At 35.9% G+C, this 20,276-nt stretch overlaps 2 protein-coding genes across 2 annotated transcripts; one reads left to right on the forward strand and one right to left on the reverse strand.

The window, feature by feature from the left end:
* The first annotated feature begins 8,092 nt into the window (after positions 1–8,092).
* LOC143543325 (mitochondrial phosphate carrier protein 3, mitochondrial-like) lies at positions 8,093–11,740 on the forward strand. Its single transcript, XM_077035673.1, has 6 exons — positions 8,093–8,349; positions 10,356–10,717; positions 10,806–10,849; positions 10,955–11,169; positions 11,251–11,375; positions 11,478–11,740. The coding sequence occupies exons 1-6, from the start codon at positions 8,104–8,106 to the stop codon at positions 11,536–11,538; spliced, it is 1,053 nt and encodes a 350-aa protein (XP_076891788.1). The 5' UTR covers positions 8,093–8,103; the 3' UTR covers positions 11,539–11,740.
* A 1,010-nt stretch (positions 11,741–12,750) lies between these two features.
* Positions 12,751–19,297, reverse strand: LOC143543324 (uncharacterized). Its single transcript, XM_077035672.1, has 14 exons — positions 19,118–19,297; positions 18,270–18,351; positions 18,085–18,204; positions 17,810–17,907; positions 17,573–17,656; positions 17,306–17,439; positions 17,072–17,144; positions 16,951–16,996; positions 16,756–16,865; positions 16,542–16,649; positions 16,419–16,478; positions 15,822–15,883; positions 15,426–15,741; positions 12,751–13,086 (listed from the first exon to the last, which is right to left on the reverse strand). Exons 1-14 carry the CDS (start codon positions 19,199–19,201, stop codon positions 12,889–12,891), a joined length of 1,575 nt encoding a protein of 524 aa, XP_076891787.1. The 5' UTR covers positions 19,202–19,297; the 3' UTR covers positions 12,751–12,888.
* Between the last annotated feature and the right edge of the window lie 979 nt (positions 19,298–20,276).

A 20,276-nucleotide genomic window follows, 5' to 3' on the forward strand; every position in this document is an offset into this window, starting at 1 on the left:
CAGCTTCTGAACCTCTTTCATGGTGGATGGTGAAGGCATGTCAAGGATGGCTTCCACCTTTTCAGGGTTCACCTTGAAACCATCCTTAGTGACCATTACACCAAGAAATTTCCCCTCTTCCGCGCCGAAAGTACATTTGCTCGGGTTGAGCTTCATGTTAACTTCCGTTAGGCGCTGAAGAGTTTCCTCGATGTCTTTGAGCATTTGTCTCTCCTCCCTGCTCTTGATCACCAAATCATCAACGTAGACTTCTAGATTTCTTCCGATTTGTTCACTGAAAACCGAATCCATAAGTCTCTGATAGGTTGCACCCGCATTCTTTAAACCAAAGGGCATTTTTGTGTAACAAAAAACACCCTTGTCGGTTCTGAAGGCAGTCTTGTCTTCATCCTGTGGTGCCATTTGAATCTGGTGATAGCCTTTGTAGGCATCCAGGAAACATTTGAGCTTGAATGGCGCCACGGAGTCCACCTTTGCGTCGATGTTTGGGAGGGGGTAACAGTCTTTCGGACATGCTTTGTTGAGGTCCTTGAAGTCAATACACATTCTCCATGACCCGTTGCTTTTCTTTACCATCACAGGATTGGCTACCCACGTCTGGTATCGGATCGGGCGAATGATGTTTGCGCGCAACAGGTCCTCCACTTGCTCATTCATGGCCTTCGCCTTTTCATCCCCCATGATTCTCTTTTTCTGAGCAATTGGCTCCACCGACTTGAACGTGTTAAGAGAATGTTGCGCCAAGTCTCGCGGGACCCCCGTCATATCGGAGTGTTGCCACGCGAAAACCGACGTGTATTTTGTGAGCAACTTTTTCATTCTCAATCTCGTTTCGTCTGAAATGGTAGCGCCAATTGTGACCGTTTGCTCTGGGAATTTTGGGTTTAAAATCCACTTCTCTGGCGCATTGTCAGCCATTGGAAGTTTCATTCTCCCTTCCCGCGGCGTGTTTGTCACTGCGCACAAATGATCGCGGTAAACAAATGTTACGCCTGTTGGTGTAGGGAACCCCAATGCGCCGTGCGCTGGCGACGGTACAGCATTAAATTGGGCAATCGTTCCCCTACCCAGGATCATATTGTGGCATGACGTGGTGGGCAAGACCAAGAAGTTGACAACTTCGGCTCGCTTGTGCTCATCATCCCCCATAGTTAGTTCAAACTGAATCTGGCCTAGGGGATGTATGATTTCATTTGAGACACCACAGATTGGTGCGTTCACAATTTCGAGCAGCGCTTGGTCTGCCGGGTCTAACTTTCTGAAACACTGCTCATACATAATGTCAGATTCGCTTCCAGTGTCCACCAGGACCTTTGACACTTCGTAATGAGCAATGTGTGTGGTGATGACGAGAGGACTGCTTATTGAAGGGCCTCCCCTGATTCTTGGGAAGATGACTTGCTGCTCGCGCCAATCTCCGTGGATTTGCGCGCTTCTCTTTTTTGACGTCTGCCCTTGTCGTCCCCCCTCAGCCACACAGATTCTTTTGTATTTCTTGCTGGTAGAGGCTCCTTCCGGTTGCTCATCTTCTATTCTTTGGTTTTTTACCAAGTGAGCCAGCCTGCCTGACTTTACATCCTTCTCGATCGCATCCTTTAAATGATGGCATGCGTCGGTGTTGTGGCCCGGGGACCTGTGAAATTCACAATATTTGCCACTGTTTTGCGGTCCCTTGTAGTGTAGTTGCTTGGGGGGCTTGAATTGGACATTCTCAGTACTTAACACCTGTGAAGGTGTTTTAGTGAGGGGCGTCCATATTCTTGGCAGAGGTCTGCTAGGATCTCTGCCGCCCTCCCTCTTGTCACCCTCCCCGCGATTACGAACTTCTTTTTGGGGCTGGGGTGAGGTTGGTTGCGCTTGTTTTTCCGCGGAAGAAAAACTTGTTGGCTGCAACCTGGACCATACAGAGTTCTGTTTGGCCCTCTTCTCTTTGCTGCGCGGTGATTCTGCCTGATGCGCTCTTTCTCTTGCCCTATCTTGGGCAATCTGTTTCTCATTTCTCGCGAAAACTCGCGATGCCTCCATTAACTTGGCCCACGTGGTGGGCATACCATCTTTGCTTACGAGAGCCCGGCGGAGTTGATCACTGCGCGCGCCTTGTATAAAGGCCACGCGCAGGAGCTGCTCAGTTATACCCCCGATTGCCAGGGATTCCTGATTGAAACGAGTGATGTAATCTTCAATCGTTTCATCATTCCTGCGTATGCAGTGCATGATGTCATCAGGATCGCGCGTGTGCCTGCGCTGCTGTACGAAGTGGGCTTGGAACTTTTCTAATAGTTCCTCGAACCCATCAATTTGCCCTGTCGGCAAGCTCTCGAACCATACCCGCGCTGCGCCCGTGAGGCAGCGAGCAAACATATGACACCATGTTGGCATCGTCCAGCTCTCTAGGTTTCCCGTGTTATAGAAACCTTGCAAAAAGTCATCTGGATCTGTTGTGCCATCATATTTGCCCAGACCACTTGGCATCTTTGTCTTGTGCTGGATGGGAGCCTGCGCGATGCGCGCAGTAAACTTTGAGTGTTTTACCAGGATGGCTGGTCTGTAGGGCGTGGTTACGTCCACTTGCCCTCTGACCGGTGGGCTGTACGGCATGTGCAGATCCAGATCTGCTCTGGCTCCAGGCGCCATGTTCACAGGCGCGCGGAGCTGTGAGCCTCCTGCATGAGTATCCCGTGTCTTCCTCATGCTATGCACTTCTTCATCACTGAACTCAGTGTGTGCAGTGTGAACAGAATGTCCTTCTTCCGGCGCGCGCGGCCTTTTTGTAGTCTGCTTATCAAAAGCTTGCCTTTGTGTTTGGTCGGCTAGCTTTTTCTGCTTGACCATTTCATTGTATTTTTCCATCAGACGCCGCTGCTCGTTTATGAGCCATTCATTTGGATCATTTGTTTCCTCTTCTGGACCCATTGGTCCTTTCAGTTTCGCGCCGGCCATATTTTGTAACGTGAGATCGTCTGGAGGAGTTTCAGTCTGGCCGTGAGGGGTTGTGACAAAGGGACGGTTGCTGGTGGTACGCGTAGAATCACGCGGAACCCTCAGAACCTGCTGTCCGTCGTTAACACCCTCACGTTCAATATCCTCCAGAGCTTGATCAACGTTACGAACTCCAGAAACCATGGTGATTGTTTTTTTTTTTTTTTTTTTTTATAGATCTGATGAGATCTGATTGCCGTTTGTAACAGTGGATGGCGCCAATGAAGAAACGTGGATCTACTCACTGGTAGCAGATCTACTTTCCTCGGGTGTGATTATACTATTTCACCGATGGTTCTTCTGGGTCTGTGTTCTTCCACCTACAAAATGAACAGCGCCGTTACTTACCCCTCAGAAAGGGACAGAGGGGTCCTCTTTGGGGTAACCCTCCGGCGTGAGAATCAGTATATTTGTGGAGAAGATAATAATGTGTGTCAGAGAATCTCAAGAGTATTGCTTAATTGCTCAATCCCCTCTGATTGTGAGACTGTCTGTTTTGTATGTAACTGACTGTGAGTGAATGTGATTCAATATGATTGAATGTGTTATCACTGCTTGTAACTGTCAATGATTGAGTATGAATGTGTCATCAAAGTGGAGTTGATGCTGTATTTATAGTGCTAGGGTTACCACCGGTTGGGCTCAACCTCGTTGGCTTCCTCCAATCGCACTGCGCCACGTGTCCTCTGGGACACCTGGCGCTTTCTCGTTGGTTGTAATCACGTGGTAACACATGTGTCATGCTAAGTTGTCGACCTTTCATTTGGCAGCTATCAACATCAGCATATTCTTTCTCCTTAAAAAGATGCCTTCTGGAAGGTTGTCTGATGTGCACAATCAAGGTTGCCCTAATCCTGATTTGGATAAGGACGAGGTTGATTATGTGCACGTATGATATGCGCTCACCCTGAGGATGCGCGGGGTCTTCTCTTTATTCTCACGCGCAGATATTTCATGCGCAGATGTGATATGCACGGGCATGTGATATGCGCCGCGCGCTGATGCGCTGCGCGCATATGTGATGCGCGAGCATATGTGTGCCTGGGCAGATGCGATATACACGGGCATGTGATATGCGCCGCGCGCTGATGCGCCGCGCGCATATGTGATGCGCGAGCATATGTGTGCCTGGGCATATGATGCCTGAGCATGTTTTGTATGCGCCATGCGCATAGGTTTTGGCTTTGTGCCTTCATAATGTCTTTATCTTGTGGGTTGACCCGCCTTGCTCGGTGTTGAGGCGGGTACATACCTCTTCAATCATAAAATGGACCAACTACATAAGCAGTTATCCTAGGAATATGGTGATGATATAACATAAAGAGTGAACATGGTAATAAAAGGAATTTTTTTATAAACTTCTAGAGAGTGAAACATTTTGATTCCGTAAAGTATATTGATCACAACTTCCAGTGGACTCGTATGTAGCCTTCACGTATTTTACACACTACTAAATTACGCAAATAGTTTGCATGTCAAATCCATACTATATATTTGGTTTTTATTTATAAAAATTAAAGATTTAATTTTTTACCGCATAGTAACGCAATTGGTCTATAACATTCATATATGTTAATAGCTAATGGATACTGCCACGCGTTGTAGGGTTAACATGGTTAAATAAGTAAAGTAAAGAGAAGTGTATGGAGTTTACAAACACTTATATTATGAATGCATTGATATAAAAATCGGAAAAAAAACCCAATCATGTGAGACGGCAAAAGAAAATATACGCATTAATCAAGGGTACTCATTGTGTTTCGAGAACTTGTGCTATAACATTTTTAATGTTAAGTAGAATGCGTATAAAATAGCAACATAGTGTCACCCGTGATGCGTTTGCAATAGCATGCATCTGAACATTGGAACATAAATAAAAAAACGTGTGGCGATGTTATATTTTATTTAGAAACCATGAAAAGTGACTTCTTTATAAAAATAAATGGTAAGAAAACGAAATGGAACCTTAAAAAGTTGTTTACCAAACAAAAACAAAAGAATAGAACCGTATCAAACAAAATTTTAATAATAAACATTAAAAAATACACTAGTTGAATAATAAAGTGAGCCACTAAAAAATAATAAAATTAACTACTAAACATTGGCACATTATATAAAAGCCACTTGCACAAAAGCCCTCCAATCTTTTAAATGCTCATATGCGCCCACATCCTTTTTAATAAGTCTAAATAACATCATCTATGTGTGTATAACCAACCTTCACAAAGTTAGTGATGCTTTTTATCTATCAAAACAAGAAAAATAATCTATATATATTTTTAAAAGCTCATTTATTTTGACTCGACCATTGCTATAGGTATATATTTTTTAAAGCTCATTTATTTTGACTCGACCATTGCTATAGGTATATATTTTTAAAAGCTCATTTATTTTGACTCGACCATTGCTATAGGTATATATTTTTAAAAGCTCATTTATTTTGACTCGACCATTGCCATAGGAACACATGAGCTTTAAAAAGAAGTACGAGACTAAAGCTCTTGCATGATTTCGTCGACTCACAGGAAAGTTCTGAGCAGGGGCAGACCTATGTGTTAGGTTTGGGTGGGGGGGGGGGGGTGCCCACATTAAAAAAAAAATAGTGTTATTTGCATGTGAAAAACTCGATCACCCCCTTAAAATTTTGCGTTAAGTTTCGATGTCGCCCTCTAAAATAATAATTTTTGGATCCGCCTCTGGTATTGAGGGGCGTTTTCTACATTTTTGGTTTGGATGGATAATAGGATATTCCTATATACTTTGGCTGGTTTTTGGTAAACATTGTCACCTAATCCACTAAAATATTGTCGTTGTCGCCACTTCTACATACATGTTACTTCATGTCTTCATCCCATGTTCCTATGGATGACAATCAAATCTTAACAATATGATATCATAAAATAGTTTTAGTTATCTAAATTATACATATTCAAATATTAATGTACTTATTATTATTTTACACTCTTTTTAAAGTCGGAATTTTAAATAAATTGGTTGTGGTTCAATGGTAGAGCACTCACTTTACAAGTGAAAGGTAGGTGGTTCAAACCTCACTATCACCAATTTATACGGTCCTGATCTCACCCGGTTTTACCGGCTCCTCGTTGTCGTGCCATTTGGCGGGCGTGGGGGTCGGGTTTTACCCGGTGAATCCCTCAATAGGTGGACCGCTAGGGGCTCCGTCCGGACTAGTGGCCGGCTCGGGCTACCTTTAGCCAAAGAGGCCGCGTACGGAGTACCCGGCGTTACTTAGTTGGTCGTTCAAAAAAAAAAGTCGGAATAATTTTACCCATGCGTCCATGACTTACTTACTATTTGGGCTACGTATCTGCTAGTATATATGCTATTACTTTTATGTGAGACATTTTTAAAATTTCACATTTAGGCTTGCGCATTGTTTCACGTATGTGACAATATTTTCCAATGTTTTAAAAACTGGTTTTTAGATCGTATCGAACTGGGCTGAAAAATAGTACAAGCTTTTGAATCAGGTTATACCGGGATGTTCAACCGGGCTTATAAATGCAACTTCAACTCAAAAAATAACCAAAAAGTATATGATTCTATAATAAAATATAATCCAAAAGTTAAGCCATAATAAAAAAATAAAACTAAAGCACCCGATTTTCAAAATATAATGCAAAAGTTTACTTTTTTCATGCTAATCATTAAGTTAAAAGTAATTTTTAGAAAATATGGTCACAAAATATTAAAAAAAATTTGGGCTCAAAACCAATATTTTAAAAAATACCGTTTGCTCGATATTCTAGCAAATCATCCAAAAACGCAGGGCTCAAAATACCAACCTTATATGAGAAACTCAGTATTACCAATTCAATTAACCGAAACAAACCGGTTTTTAAAACAACAATATTTTCAATTTCAGAAGTATTGAGAACTCCCTTTTTCATCCAACCACAAAAGGTATGTAGACCCAAAAGAAGAAGGGGTTGTTGCACTTGCATCTTCTAGATTGACATTTGACAACACTAGCTGCTACAACTTTACATAAAAAGTAATCAAATTAATTTTTTAGAATATTTCACTGCAAAGTTTCCTTCTTTCTCTTGATCTACTTTCTCCAATTAGTTTTTTATTACCTCTTTATTTTATTCAAATTGATTTTCGACTACTCAAACGCGAATTAACTTTCGCCTATTCAAATACGTGAATAAATTCGAGTATCTATATTTATGCTCTTAACATCCACTTATTTAGGTACAAAATTACAAAGCTTGTCACACATTTGAGTTAATTTCACACTTAAACTTGTCGACCTGTTTTTAATAATTACTTGATGAAATTTTTAACCAACCGGATTCTGGCGCATTATAAAACTATCATGTCGATAGTTTTTCTTTTTCTTTTTTATTAAATTGACGGAGCCGATGAGATTATTTACGTGTCCGACGAGATATTTGCACAAATAGCAGAATCTGGTAGGTTAAAAGCCTCGTCAAGTAATTATATAAAAAGTAACTGTGTAGACAAGTTTTTGGATGGCATTTACATTTTGTCGATATTTTTTTTGAACGACAAACAAAGCCTCGCCGCCTGGGTATATCCATGGCAAAGGGCCACCCCAAGCCCACAATGGCAAACAGTGTTGGTGACCAGAACCATCACCCATTCCAAGAAAGGCCCACCACCCAAAAATTCACAATGGTAAAACCCTACTCATGGATAACATTTTTTCTGTTATAAATGAGACTCGAACTGACGATATTTCTAAAAAAAGTCATCAGAGTACCGCTAAAACGTCATTCCTTTAATACAATTGTCAATATTGTTCGGTCAAAAAAATATATTATTCATTTTCCTTGTTTTAAATGCTACCAATAACCAAATGTCAAATAACACCATCTCATAATCATGAGACATGTGACACCGGTTTAAGCTGACTAGACTAAACTAAACTAAAGGCTAATTCAAAAATTATAAAACCCGAAAAGCCAAACAACTCTTGAAATGCACATACATTTATAAAACCTTCCAAATTCTTCTTCTTATTCTTCGTCTCTGTTATTATTAATAACAATAACAATAACAACTTAACAGTGTGTTGCAAGCAGTTACAATATACTAATATTAATACTCACAATTACATATATACTGTTAATAATAATGGAGAATTCGCGCCAATCGGTGATACCGATGTTCCTGTACTCGTCTTCATCGAAGTATCTGATCGAGTTCGAGCATTTGATTACGAAGCCGCCGCGTAATTGTTCGTGTTCGTCAGCGTCTAACGGCGATCTGGAGGTTTTTTCGCCTGGTTATTACGCTAAGTGTAGTATAGGTGGTGTTTTCAGCTGTGGACTTACGCATATGGCCGTTACGCCGCTTGATATTGTTAAATGCAATATGCAGGTACATTTCTGTTATCAGTAATGAGTGTTTGCTTTATGAGTAAAACCTAGGTACTACTTTAGTTCAAAATAATATATATTGTTAATTATTAGGTTTACGATTACGATAGCTATATACTGGAGTCACACTATACGGTTCAATTTTGCTAATCGCGTGCGGTTTATGTAGATCATTATTAGGTTTGGATTGAATTTGATTATGCATTGATATATTTATAAGTTTTAGGTTAATGATAGTTACATACTGGAGGGACACGATACAGTTCGATGTTGCTAATTGGTGCGGTTTCTGTTTAGGTTTGGATTGAATATGATTATGCGTTGATACATTGATATTTTTTAGGTTTATGATAGTTACATACTGGAGTGACACGATGCGGTTCAATTTTGCTAATCGCGTGCGGTTTCTGTAGATTGTTATTAGCTTTGGGTTGAATTTGATCATGCATTGATATAAAACTATATAAACTTGTGATCGGCACTTGGAATGTAAATTTGTGTTCTGCAGTTTCTGGTATTAAATTCATGTCACTTTGAATTAGTATTTTGATTCATTGGTTGAATTTATGGACGATATGATTTCAAACTCATTTGATGCTCTGTTGTTGTTATGGTTAAGGGTGTGTTTGGGATTGCTTATTTAAGTGAAAAAGGACTTTTTATTAAAAGACCTTATTAACTTATGATTATTTTAAAAGAAGTTTTTAAAAACATGTTTGGATTAGCTTATTTGTTGGGGAAAATGAAAATGACTAATAAGGACACTCTTTTTAAAAAGGAGTGTAATGGGTTTTGGGGGTTGTAAGGGTGTAATATGTAAATCAAATCCATTAAGTTAATAAGTTACAAATTCCCAACTTTTCAAACCCCTATATTTTGCCTTCTCATTAAGTTAAAATCCATAAGTCCTTATAGTTTGCCAAACACCTTATACACCTTATTAACTTTTCAAAAAGTTTATAAGTTATAAGTTGATGAAAATAAGGAATCCCAAACACCCCCTAAGTATGATATATTGTTAGTTATTAGGTTTACAATAGCTCCGGAGTGGAGTCGCGTGATACGCTTCAATTTTGCTAATTGCTTGCGGTTGCTGTAGATAGTTATTAGGTTTGGATTGAATTTGATTATGCATTGATATAACACGTGTGATCTGCGATGATTTCATACTCATTTGATGCTGTTCTTACTATAGTTTAGAGTTCTAATTATTAGGTTCACAATGGCTGCGTAGTGGAGTCACACTATACACTTCAATTTTGCTAATCACTTGCCGTTAATGTAGATTGTTATTAGGTTTGGATTGAATTTGATTATGTATTGATATAAAAACTATGATCTGCACTTGCAATGTAGATTTCTGCTTTGTAGCTTGTTTATCATTGCTTGATGCAGAGTATTGTCATTTTCAAAGGGAAACTTGATGTACAGCAAAATATCTTGGGCTATGTGTTATGGGAGGGTGAAAAGGGCAATGTGAAAGGGGTAAATTGCGCCACGTCCGCGCTTAGTTGGCAAAAGGAGATAAATGATTGGTGAATATATTAATTAGTTGGGTGAGGTGGAGATAAATGATTGGTTAATGTATTAATTAAAAAAAGTTAAAAAGTCTCGGTTAAAATATTAATTAAAAAATAAAAAACTAAATAACTCAAATAAACAAGCCTTCAGGCCCGCTACCTTGATGGCAATGCTGCCCTCGTGCCCCTTTCGCACCTTTTGGAGCTAGGCTTATTATCGCACCATTCACACTTCCATAATACACTCTTATACAAAAGCTTTAGAATATAATTAAAAAGTTCATGATGACCTCAACTTGCAATTAATTAATAGCTTCATGAAAAACCTACAGGAACTTGAAGTATTATATTAATTCTTGATCACTGTAATGATTTGACTCCTTTCTTTAGTATTACAGGCTTACAGTCATGCCACTTTGAATTATAATCCATGCTGTCTTAGTTACATTGCTTAACAAACATTTCATGTATATTCAAAAATCTTCAGATCAACCCTGCAAAATACAAGAGTATTGCTTCTGGTTTTGGAACATTATTGAAAGAGCATGGAATTAAAGGATTTTTCACAGGCTGGGTGCCAACCTTGCTAGGATACAGTGTACAGGGTGCTTGCAAATTTGGGTTTTATGAATTCTTCAAAAAGGCTTATGCTGATATTGCTGGTCCAGAGAATGCAGCCAAATACAAAACATTCATCTACCTTGCAGGTTCTGCATCTGCAGAACTCATTGCTGGAATTGCCCTTTGCCCTTTCGAAGCAGTTAAGGTTCGTGTTCAAACAAATCCCGGATTTGCCACAGGTATATCAGATAGCTTCCTAAAGTTCATTAACGCTGAAGGCACTGCTGGGTAATTTCAGATCAGATGCAGATTTATTAATTATTATAGTATTATACTGTTATTTTTTTTCTTAATAAAATTGCTTATTTTTATACAGGTTGTACAAGGGGCTAGGACCTCTATGGGGGCGACAGATTCCATGTAAGTTAAGATTATACATTGTCAAAGGTTTTTGTATCATTCTTACATGAAGTTATGCATATTGTCATTTATATTAATTGTTTATTATTATGTACATGTTTTCAGACACAATGATGAAGTTTGCATGTTTTGAGACAATAGTGGAGATGATATACAAGCACGCCATCCCCATACCAAAGGATGAATGTAGCAAAAGTTTGCAGCTTGGAGTTAGCTTTGCTGGCGGGTATGTAGCGGGTGTACTATGTGCTATTGTTTCTCACCCTGCTGATAATTTAGTATCTTTTCTTAATAATTCACAAGGGGCTACCGTCAGCAATGTGAGTCACATTCAAGTCTTTTATATGTAATATTTTAACCTTAATTTTTTATATTTATAGTGTTTATTCTTTTTGGTGCAGGCTGTTCAGACGCTCGGTTTGTTGGGTTTGTTCACTCGCGGTCTTCCTCTTCGTATTTTAATGATTGGAACGCTTACTGGAGCACAATGGGGGATTTATGATGCTTTTAAAGTAGCTGTTGGGCTGTAAGTTTCTTCCACTCTTTATGTATTATAAAACAGTTATTATTATATTTGTTGTCTCGAAAGAGGATGATAAACGGTATATATATTATATATTTTTTGTAGGCCTACTAGTGGCGGTGGGGCGCTGACTTCAAAAAGGAAAATTGATGACAAAGTTAAGTGATTTTTTATGGCATTGAGAAGGGAATTTTTTTTTTGGATGAGTAAATAACATTAGGTTAACGGTAGGGGTTTGGTCTCGGGTTTTTGGTTACCAAAATTGTTACGCGAAACATTTTGTACAGGGTTCATCTCCCTTCATTTTGGGCATCATTTAATGAGGTGTACTGCATATTTTTCAAGAAACCATGTGGTATGCAGGTTTTTCAAAGCTTTCTTTAGTGTCAACTTATTTTGCTTTCGAAACAAAATGCGAGTCTCGTTGTAAAGATGATAAATGAGAAAATTCAAGTTCTTTGGTGGTTGAATAGAACAATGACTAAAACAAATATTCAAATTTAGGGTGTGCAAAAATGGATTTTTTTTCTTCAGACCCATTTAGACCCAACCCAATAACTCATCTCTTGCAGACTCGGTTCTGGAACCGACTAAAAGAATATGGTTCGTGTCTTAAAAAGGTCTAACGTAGGGGTGCAGTGAGCCGAGCTCGACTAGGGTCGTTTAACTTACAAAGAGCTCAAGCTTGGTCCATTTCGATCTCTATTTCTAGAGCTCGGCTCGTGAGTATTTTTCAAGCTCAAGCTTGACTCGGGCTCGGTTTTTTTACTATTTCTTAATTTATTTTTATGTACTTATAATTATATATCCTTTTCAATTATTATAATTTTATATATAAGATAATATACGTAATTTGGATATTTTTTGATAATATTAAATAAATTAATCACTAACTAATAAATATGTATATAAAAATTATGTTAAAGGCAGGCTTGTTTAGGCTCGCGAGCCAACTCGAGCTTGATAAGTGCAGCTCGGGATCGGGCTTGTTTATTACACGAGGCTCAATCTAGCTTTTTCACAAGTCAATCTCGAGTAGCTCATGAGCAGCTCGGCTGGTTTGCACCCGTAGTCTAACGGGTCTGGTTCTATGGTTCCGGCAAATTGAGACAAAATCTGTAGCATTGACTATCATCTGGTCAAACTACCATTGATGTTAATGGTTCATGATGTTTGTTTTGAGAAGAAATCAGCAGTTTATGCAGAAAGCATTGACCTTTTTTTTCTCTCGTTTTTGTGGCTAAATTATTAGTAATGTAATACATGACTTCTGATTGGTGTCCATTTATTCATGCTAATCTTAAAAATAAATAACTTTTGCAAAAATAAATAACGTTAGCTATTGATAATATTTGTAGCAAAATTAGTAATCTTAAAAAAATAATATTGTTCTATAATTCCACTGCAATAAAATTTGTCCGGGATTTGTATACAAGCAAAATAATAAAAATACAACTTTATAAAAGACTGTTTTCTAATTTCTAATAATGACTCCTCCTTACATCATTCTTTAAACTTAACCAAGGTCTAAAGGAAATACGGTATCGAATACTATCCTAGCAAACACATGTCGCAATTCCTGTATGCTTCCGATCGCCAGCATCTCATAATTAATCTTACCACCTTGCTTTGGCACAAATCTGGCTTCCTTACCTTGATTCACACATTCAAATATATTCACTGCCTTTAAATACATGTGTAGAGAAATGAACACCTGCAGAAATAACGGTAATCATGTACTAGAAAAGCGCCTGTGCGATGAAGCAACACAAAAATTGGTAAATTATGAAACATGATAATCTTTTTTGAATTAAATAAAAAGACTAGCAACGCCACAGTCAAATGGTGTAAATTTAAATATATATATATATATATATATACTAGTTTTTATCCCCATATTACGGGGTTGTTTTATCGTATTTGTTTATATTATTTATTTATTTTTTGAATTTTTATTTTTTTTATTGTATGAAAGTTAATAATATACTTATGGTTTGATGATAAATTGTTTTATAAATAAATGAGATGTTATAACCAAAGCTATATGGGTTTGATGAGACCCAAAACCCGTTTATTTTTTTTTACTATAAAATTGGTTTTTTAATTATAAACAATATATAATTTTTTTTAAATAAATCAGATATTAATGTTGGGTATATCCCTACTTTATAGAATTTTTAAATCAAATTGGTGAGATTAGTTTTAAATTTAATGAGATGTTATAACCCGTTTAAAAAATATTTGGGTTTGATAAGACCCATACCCGTGAATTTGGGTCAAATGCATGAGAAGCCTCCATTTAAAAATCAAGCAAAGCTAGTGACTCCAAAAAAGGGGGGAGCGACCCCATCACAACACCTAAGATTTTTGGGTTTTTGTTTATATATATATATATTATATATAGGGGATGGTTCAAGAGAGAAATGATATTATTGCAAGAAATGAATATGAACCACTAGTTTTGTTTTAAGTTTTAAATGCTTAAAACTAAATAAAGAAAGTATTAATCATTCTATTTCTTCAATTAATATAACTAATAAACCATAATACTTATCTACTTAATTAATATAACTAATTAAATTATTATAATTGAAAAATATTAAGAACTCATTTATTTTTATAACTTACTTTTTGTGTCTTGAATATTTATCCTACACAAGTATAATTTATTCATACATTAAAATTTCTTTCTATCCAAAACTAATTTCTTCCAACTCAATAAATTAATATCCATCAAAACATACTTACATTATGATGAATAATACAAAAAAAAACTATTTTACATGTGTTTGCATAAAAATTAACAAAAAACATACAACCTACACAAAAACGTATAATCTACACTTGTTCTAAGAATAAGACAACATATAACCTACACACGAAAAACATATAACCTACACACAAAATTTATCATCAATGAAATAACACGCACACGAAAACATATAACCTACACACGAAAAACATATAACCTACACATGAAAATTTTATCTTACACAAATACAATTTATTCATACATTAATTTCTTTTTATTCAAAACCAATATCTTCAAACTCAACATATCAATATCCATCAACAAGTAGTTACATTGTGATGAATAATACAAAAAACTATCTTACACATGTTTGCAATAAATGTCAATAAAAAATATACAACCTACACAAAAACATATAACTTACACTTGTTCTAAGAATAAAAAAACATATAACCTACATACGAAAAACATATAACCTACGCATGTGTAGGATATGTGTATCTTTGTGTAGTTTATATAATTGTTGATGTCGAATTATATATGTAAGTTGTATGCTTTTTGTATGTTGTACGTTTTTATCGTTCAAAACAAGTGTATGTTATATAACTTTGTGTAGGTTATATATTTATTGTTTACATTTAATGGACACATTTGAATGATATTTTTTTTATTATTATTTATGACAATAATTTTTATAGGCATACCGATTGAAGAAAAAAATATATTATGTTTTGATATTTAGTGTTAAAAAACATGCTAATAAATTGAGTGGAAATTATTTTTTTAATATAAAGAATAGTATTATATGAATAAATTGTATTTATGTTGAATAAAATGAAGAATGTGTAAATAAAAAATAAAACTAAAGTAGTGTTTTTATCTTTTTAATTATTATAGTTAAATTAGTTTGTTATATTAATTAGAGAGAGATTTATTATGGATGGTTATATTAGTTGTATTATTTGGAGAGAGAGTGTGCATTTATTGTTGCATTTACATCTTTTTTATTTATTTTTAAATATTTAAAAGCTAAAATAAAACTAGTGGCTCATATTCATTTCTTTCATTTCTTGCAATAATTTGATTTCTTTCTTGAACTTAAACCTATATATATATATATATATATATTTGTTTATATCTATACTACCATATATATTAACGTATGAAAAGTTATGACCGTTTAAATCCCAGGGGAAAGTTGATTTTAAATGAAATTAAAAAAAAACGAATATATATGGTAGTATAGATATAAACAAATTCCAAAACTACACGCCAACATTATCAAATAAAACGTTGATTACCAGATCAGAATAAGGTGCTTTAGGGTAGCTACTCATCGCCTTTGACACATAATATGTGTCCGTCATATTAGTTAGCGCCTTATTAACCGACGATCCAAGCTCCAAAACCTCTTTTCTGAGCATCTTATTTTCAAGGTTGTTTTTAGGCTCGGATAACTCACGATAAGTTGTAACATGTGGTTTTGATATTTTTCTAGCTATGCTAATAGCTTCTTCCATATCTCCACCGTTATGAACAGCAAGGCTAAATGCAGCAACCACTAACGGTTCCCTTGGTCGCTCTAACACCGCCATGTGGAACGCTAAAATCACTACCCTGTAAATAATAATAATATGTTGATGTAACTAGAAAGTAAAAACTTATTTATATTATTATGCATATTGTCAAAAACTTACCACAAACTACAATGGCATGGTCTGTCAGGTGCTAGAAGTTTATCCAAGTTTGAAAATAATGACTGCGGTTATACAATATGATAGAATTATTTTTGTTACAGCTCACTAATAACAATAAGCATATGTAAAGTGTAGGGGTGCAAACGAGCCGAGCTGCTCGAGATCGGCTTGTGAAAAAGCTCCATCAAACCGAACTTAAACGAGCTCGAGCCTAAAAGTTAGCTCATTTAATAAACAAGCCCGAGCTTCACTTAACGAGCTCGAGCCGGCTCGTGAGTTTAAATGAGCCTGAAGTTAATATAATTTTTTATAATATATATTTAATTATTGTTAATTAATCTTTATAATGTTATGAAAAACTAACTAAAAAATATATATTAAGTTAAATATAAAATTAATTGAAAAAAATATATAAAATAATTATAAACATATAAAAAATAATTAAGAAAAAGTAGAGCCCGAGCTTTAGAAATAGAGATCGAAACGACCTCGAGCTCTGTGTAAGTTAAACGAGCTGAGCTCGAGCCTAGTCAAGCTTGGGCTCGGCTAGTTTTCACCCCTAGTAAAGTGTGAAGTATAAAGTCTAGTTAAGGTTACCAAAAGCATGTTACTCTTCTTATCGCATCTCCTAAAACCGTCACTAACAAAATACGCCGCCTGACAAAAATTTAAACAAGTCAATATATGCAAAACTGACTATAAAGTTAATAACTTTTTTACCTGAATTGGTAAGAGTAGTTCTAAGAGACCGAATCTCCATAATACCCTCAATGATGGTCCTGCAGAACCGTATGCTAGCATGTAATTCATTTCCATAAGAAGCCTCCCCTTCAAACATAATGATTAAAAGATTAATATCGAATTTGTTCTTTTTTAAGTATCAATCAAAAGATTAAAAGATGTGATTAGAATTAGCAAATAAATAATTAAATACCTTGTCAAGCAGAAGAACCGAGTGCGCAAGGTGTTTTATAGCACGCGCAGTTTCTCTAGGAAAACCAAAGCCTAAACGAGCAGCTATTCTAATGGCACGTAGTATGCGAGCTGCAACATGATGAAAGGTTTAGGATGCAGAATCAGTAAAAAAATGTTATTAAAAAATAAATTAAATCAAAATTAAAAAACTCACCACAATCCTCGACGAATGAGAACCCGGCAGAATGAATAGTTCGCACCTACAACAAATTTATATTAATACAAGAACGTTAAGACTTTAAAGAATACACGTATGTTAAATGATGCATGCATACTTTGGCTTTTTTTATATCCTCGATTCCTCCTACATAGTCGTAAATTGTATTTTTATATGGATTGAACATCAATCTGCAAATGAAACCAAAAACCGATTACTACTTTTGGAAGAGTTAAGAATATTCAAAAAAGATAAACACAAGAACGAAAAGATTCAGGAAAATGAACCAATTCAAGATAATATTGGAAACAAAGCCATTGAAGATTTAGGTTCCCAAGGCCAAAGCAGAAACCCGTTTATAGTTAAATCCCGTTGCATACAGTTCCTCCAACGCTTATGATCCTTTTCATCAAAGTCATCATGTTGTTGAGAAGTCAAACCAGTGTCCACCAAGCGGTTTCTTGCTGAAGTGCTGAAACTCGAAACCTATTCATATCAGTCACTTTTAGTCAAGTTGAGTAGACATTGAGATGATTATTATCTTCTTTTTTCATTTAAATTAATAATTAACGCATTCACTATGATTAAAATAACATGACTTGTTAGAATCAAGACAAACCTCTACAACATCGTCACCAACGTGCACATGGCAAATAGGAAACCGTTTCCCAACAATCTCACACCGTGAAAAAGCTTTTGTCACCTACGCGGTAAGATACACAACAATGTTCCCAAATGTTTAGCATAAATTTGCCGAACTATTAATCAAACGTTTGGTTTGTTTACAGCCATATATGCAGTAATCTAATTCAACATTCAAAAAAACACAAAATATAAGTATGACTCACTAACTAACCTCTTTTAACTCTGCTGTAGTTAACACATCGAAGTCTTTTGGTGTGCGTTTTAGTATTAGATCGCGTACACAACCACCGACAAGGTAAACATCAAATCCTATAAAATGTGCAGATATATTAAAAAATCTAAAATCATCAAGCATTAAATAAGCCAAATGACTATGAAAAGCCAAATGTGTATATTTTTACTAGCAGAATATTATTATTATTATTATTATTATTGTTATTGTTATTATATTAACACTTCCAAAATTCAACTAATGAACATGCAAACCTTGTCTTTTAAGACCGTTAAGAACAATCCGTGTAGGCTTTGATATCATCGAATTCGTAATCCCAAGCTCTTTCGAGCTAAACTTCTTCCACTCCGGTGCCAATTTCCTGCCTTCAACGCCTTCAATTCCAACCACAATTAATCAATCAACACCACAAAAACACATCATAACAAATCTAACATACCTCCGTCACAGGGCACAGAATCGGGGGAGAAACTATCTGGACCGTCAACTGTACCAATTGCTGCAACACAACTCAGTCGAACCTTCATACACATGAAACACAACGATTAATAGAGAATTTACTAGAGCTGTAAACAAACCGAACAAGGCCTTGTTCATGTTCGTCCGTTAAACTTCTACCGGGGAAACGAACGGTGCAAACCGAAAGCAACTTCTTGTTCGTGTTCACTAACTAAGGAACTTGTCTCACCTTTAACAATCACTAACAACGGTCAACCTTTCTACTATTTTTTGTCTCAATGGACCTCCGTTAAAAAACACTTAACGTTGTTAGGTTTTTTTTCCGAGTTTCAAACCGATGTTTTAAGTTTTTTGATTGGAAGATACGAGTCGACTAATGAAAAACTTATCTCGAAACGGTGATTCAAATGACTTGATTTTTGTTAATTGAAAATTCAAACACTGTTTCGTCGTTTGGATCAGTCGACTCGTATCCTTCTTCCGATCAAAAGCCCTAAAACATCTGTTTGAAACCTGAAAAATAACCTAATGACGTTTAAGTGTTTTTTAGCGGAGGTCCATTGAGATAAAAATAGTTGAAAGGTTGGACAGGTGGTAGTGATTGATAAAGATGAGATTATTGTCGGCCAATACACAAACGATGGGATTATTTATTTCCAATATGCCTACATTAATAGTTTTTAAATAGACGACACAATTGAACGAACACGGCCTCTGTTCGCGTTCATCGCATTTATTTATTAAACTAACGAACATAAATGAACTTCCCGAACTGTTCGGTTCGTTTACAACTGAAGGAACAAAAAGAGATTATGAGATAAAACGTACAGTGGAAACACGACGGAGGAGATAATAAGAATTGAGACGGAAATGAGGGTGATATGAGTATCCTAAACCTAGACTAATTGCCATTGGATATGTGTAATTCAGGTATCTATTTGTGTGTGTGTATATATGTATATATATATGTATGTATTGATTAAACTAAACTATCATTTTCCAGTTAACTGGTTTTCTAGGGTTTTAACAGATGATGATCAACAAGGGGTTTATCAGCAGTGGATGGAGAAGATGATTTTAGATTATTATTATTATTATTATTATTTGGGCCTTTTATAAATTGGGCCGTGTCAAAGTTTGTATGATGAGTTGACTGGTCTGTTAAGTGCCAATGGGCCTTTAATGTAGAGAGTTGCACACCTGGTTTTGGGTTTCTCTCCGGAGCCAGACCCGTCCAAACTGGTTCCACCTTTAATCCTCGGACCAATTTGATAGTGATTGAGCTTTTAGCAGGTTAGTATAAAGCTATAGACGATCCGTTATTTGTTTTTTTGTTACTATCTTGATCCGTGGTTTCCTTTTCCTACTTTCAAATGTGTTAATTCCGTATGTTAACCTACCCAAGACCACTCGTAACAATTTATTCGAAGTCCAATACATACCTTGAGTAAATTGTCACACATAATAGTAAGTTATGTTAGCAAATCTTGTGTAAGTATGAGTTTAAATGTCGATACTTACAAAACTTATAGTTTTTTGAGTTAGTTTCCTTCTAGTTTAGTCTCAAAAGGATTGCTATTGGTATAGAATTTGTAGGTTTATAAATAAAGATTATTTGTCTACATTATTCGTCACAAAATTGATTAACAATCAAGTTTGGACTAAATATTAATACCTATTTATTCTTTTAAGTTACTCAAAATACTAAACACAAAAATAGAAAAAAAAAATAATTTTTGGAACTGCCCAAAAATAGAAATGTAAGATGTAATTTACTAAGAAATTAAATGAAATTAAATAGGTAGTACTAGAATCTTTAACACGTTAACACCAACTATTACAATGTGCACACCAAACCACAATGTTAACCATTAAAACTTTTAAAGTTCTATAACCGTGTGTCCGTGACCACTTCACATGTTAACATCAAATAACCATTACTTCTAAAATAAAATCAAACGTGTTTTATTAAGGTACAATACGGGAC

This window comes from Bidens hawaiensis, unplaced genomic scaffold, assembly GCF_021521415.1.
Source record: "Bidens hawaiensis isolate Kalapana, Puna unplaced genomic scaffold, B.hawaiensis_p1.1 tig00013117_1, whole genome shotgun sequence".
In the NCBI taxonomy this organism is placed as follows: Eukaryota; Viridiplantae; Streptophyta; class Magnoliopsida; order Asterales; family Asteraceae; genus Bidens; species Bidens hawaiensis.

Excerpts from the sequence above, each read along its gene's own strand:
- LOC143543324 (XM_077035672.1), bottom strand. The coding sequence starts at position 19,201 with ATGGCAATTAGTCTAGGTTTAGGATACTCATATCACCCTCATTTCCGT. Across the intron at positions 16,479-16,541 it reads AACTACTCTTACCAATTCAG|GCGGCGTATTTTGTTAGTGA; the intron begins GTAAAAAAGTTA and ends AATTTTTGTCAG. Across the intron at positions 15,742-15,821 it reads CCATGCCATTGTAGTTTGTG|GGTAGTGATTTTAGCGTTCC; the intron begins GTAAGTTTTTGA and ends TATTATTTACAG.
- LOC143543325 (XM_077035673.1), top strand. The coding sequence starts at position 8,104 with ATGGAGAATTCGCGCCAATCGGTGATACCGATGTTCCTGTACTCGTCT. Across the intron at positions 8,350-10,355 it reads TTGTTAAATGCAATATGCAG|ATCAACCCTGCAAAATACAA; the intron begins GTACATTTCTGT and ends AAAAATCTTCAG. Across the intron at positions 10,850-10,954 it reads ATGGGGGCGACAGATTCCAT|ACACAATGATGAAGTTTGCA; the intron begins GTAAGTTAAGAT and ends ACATGTTTTCAG.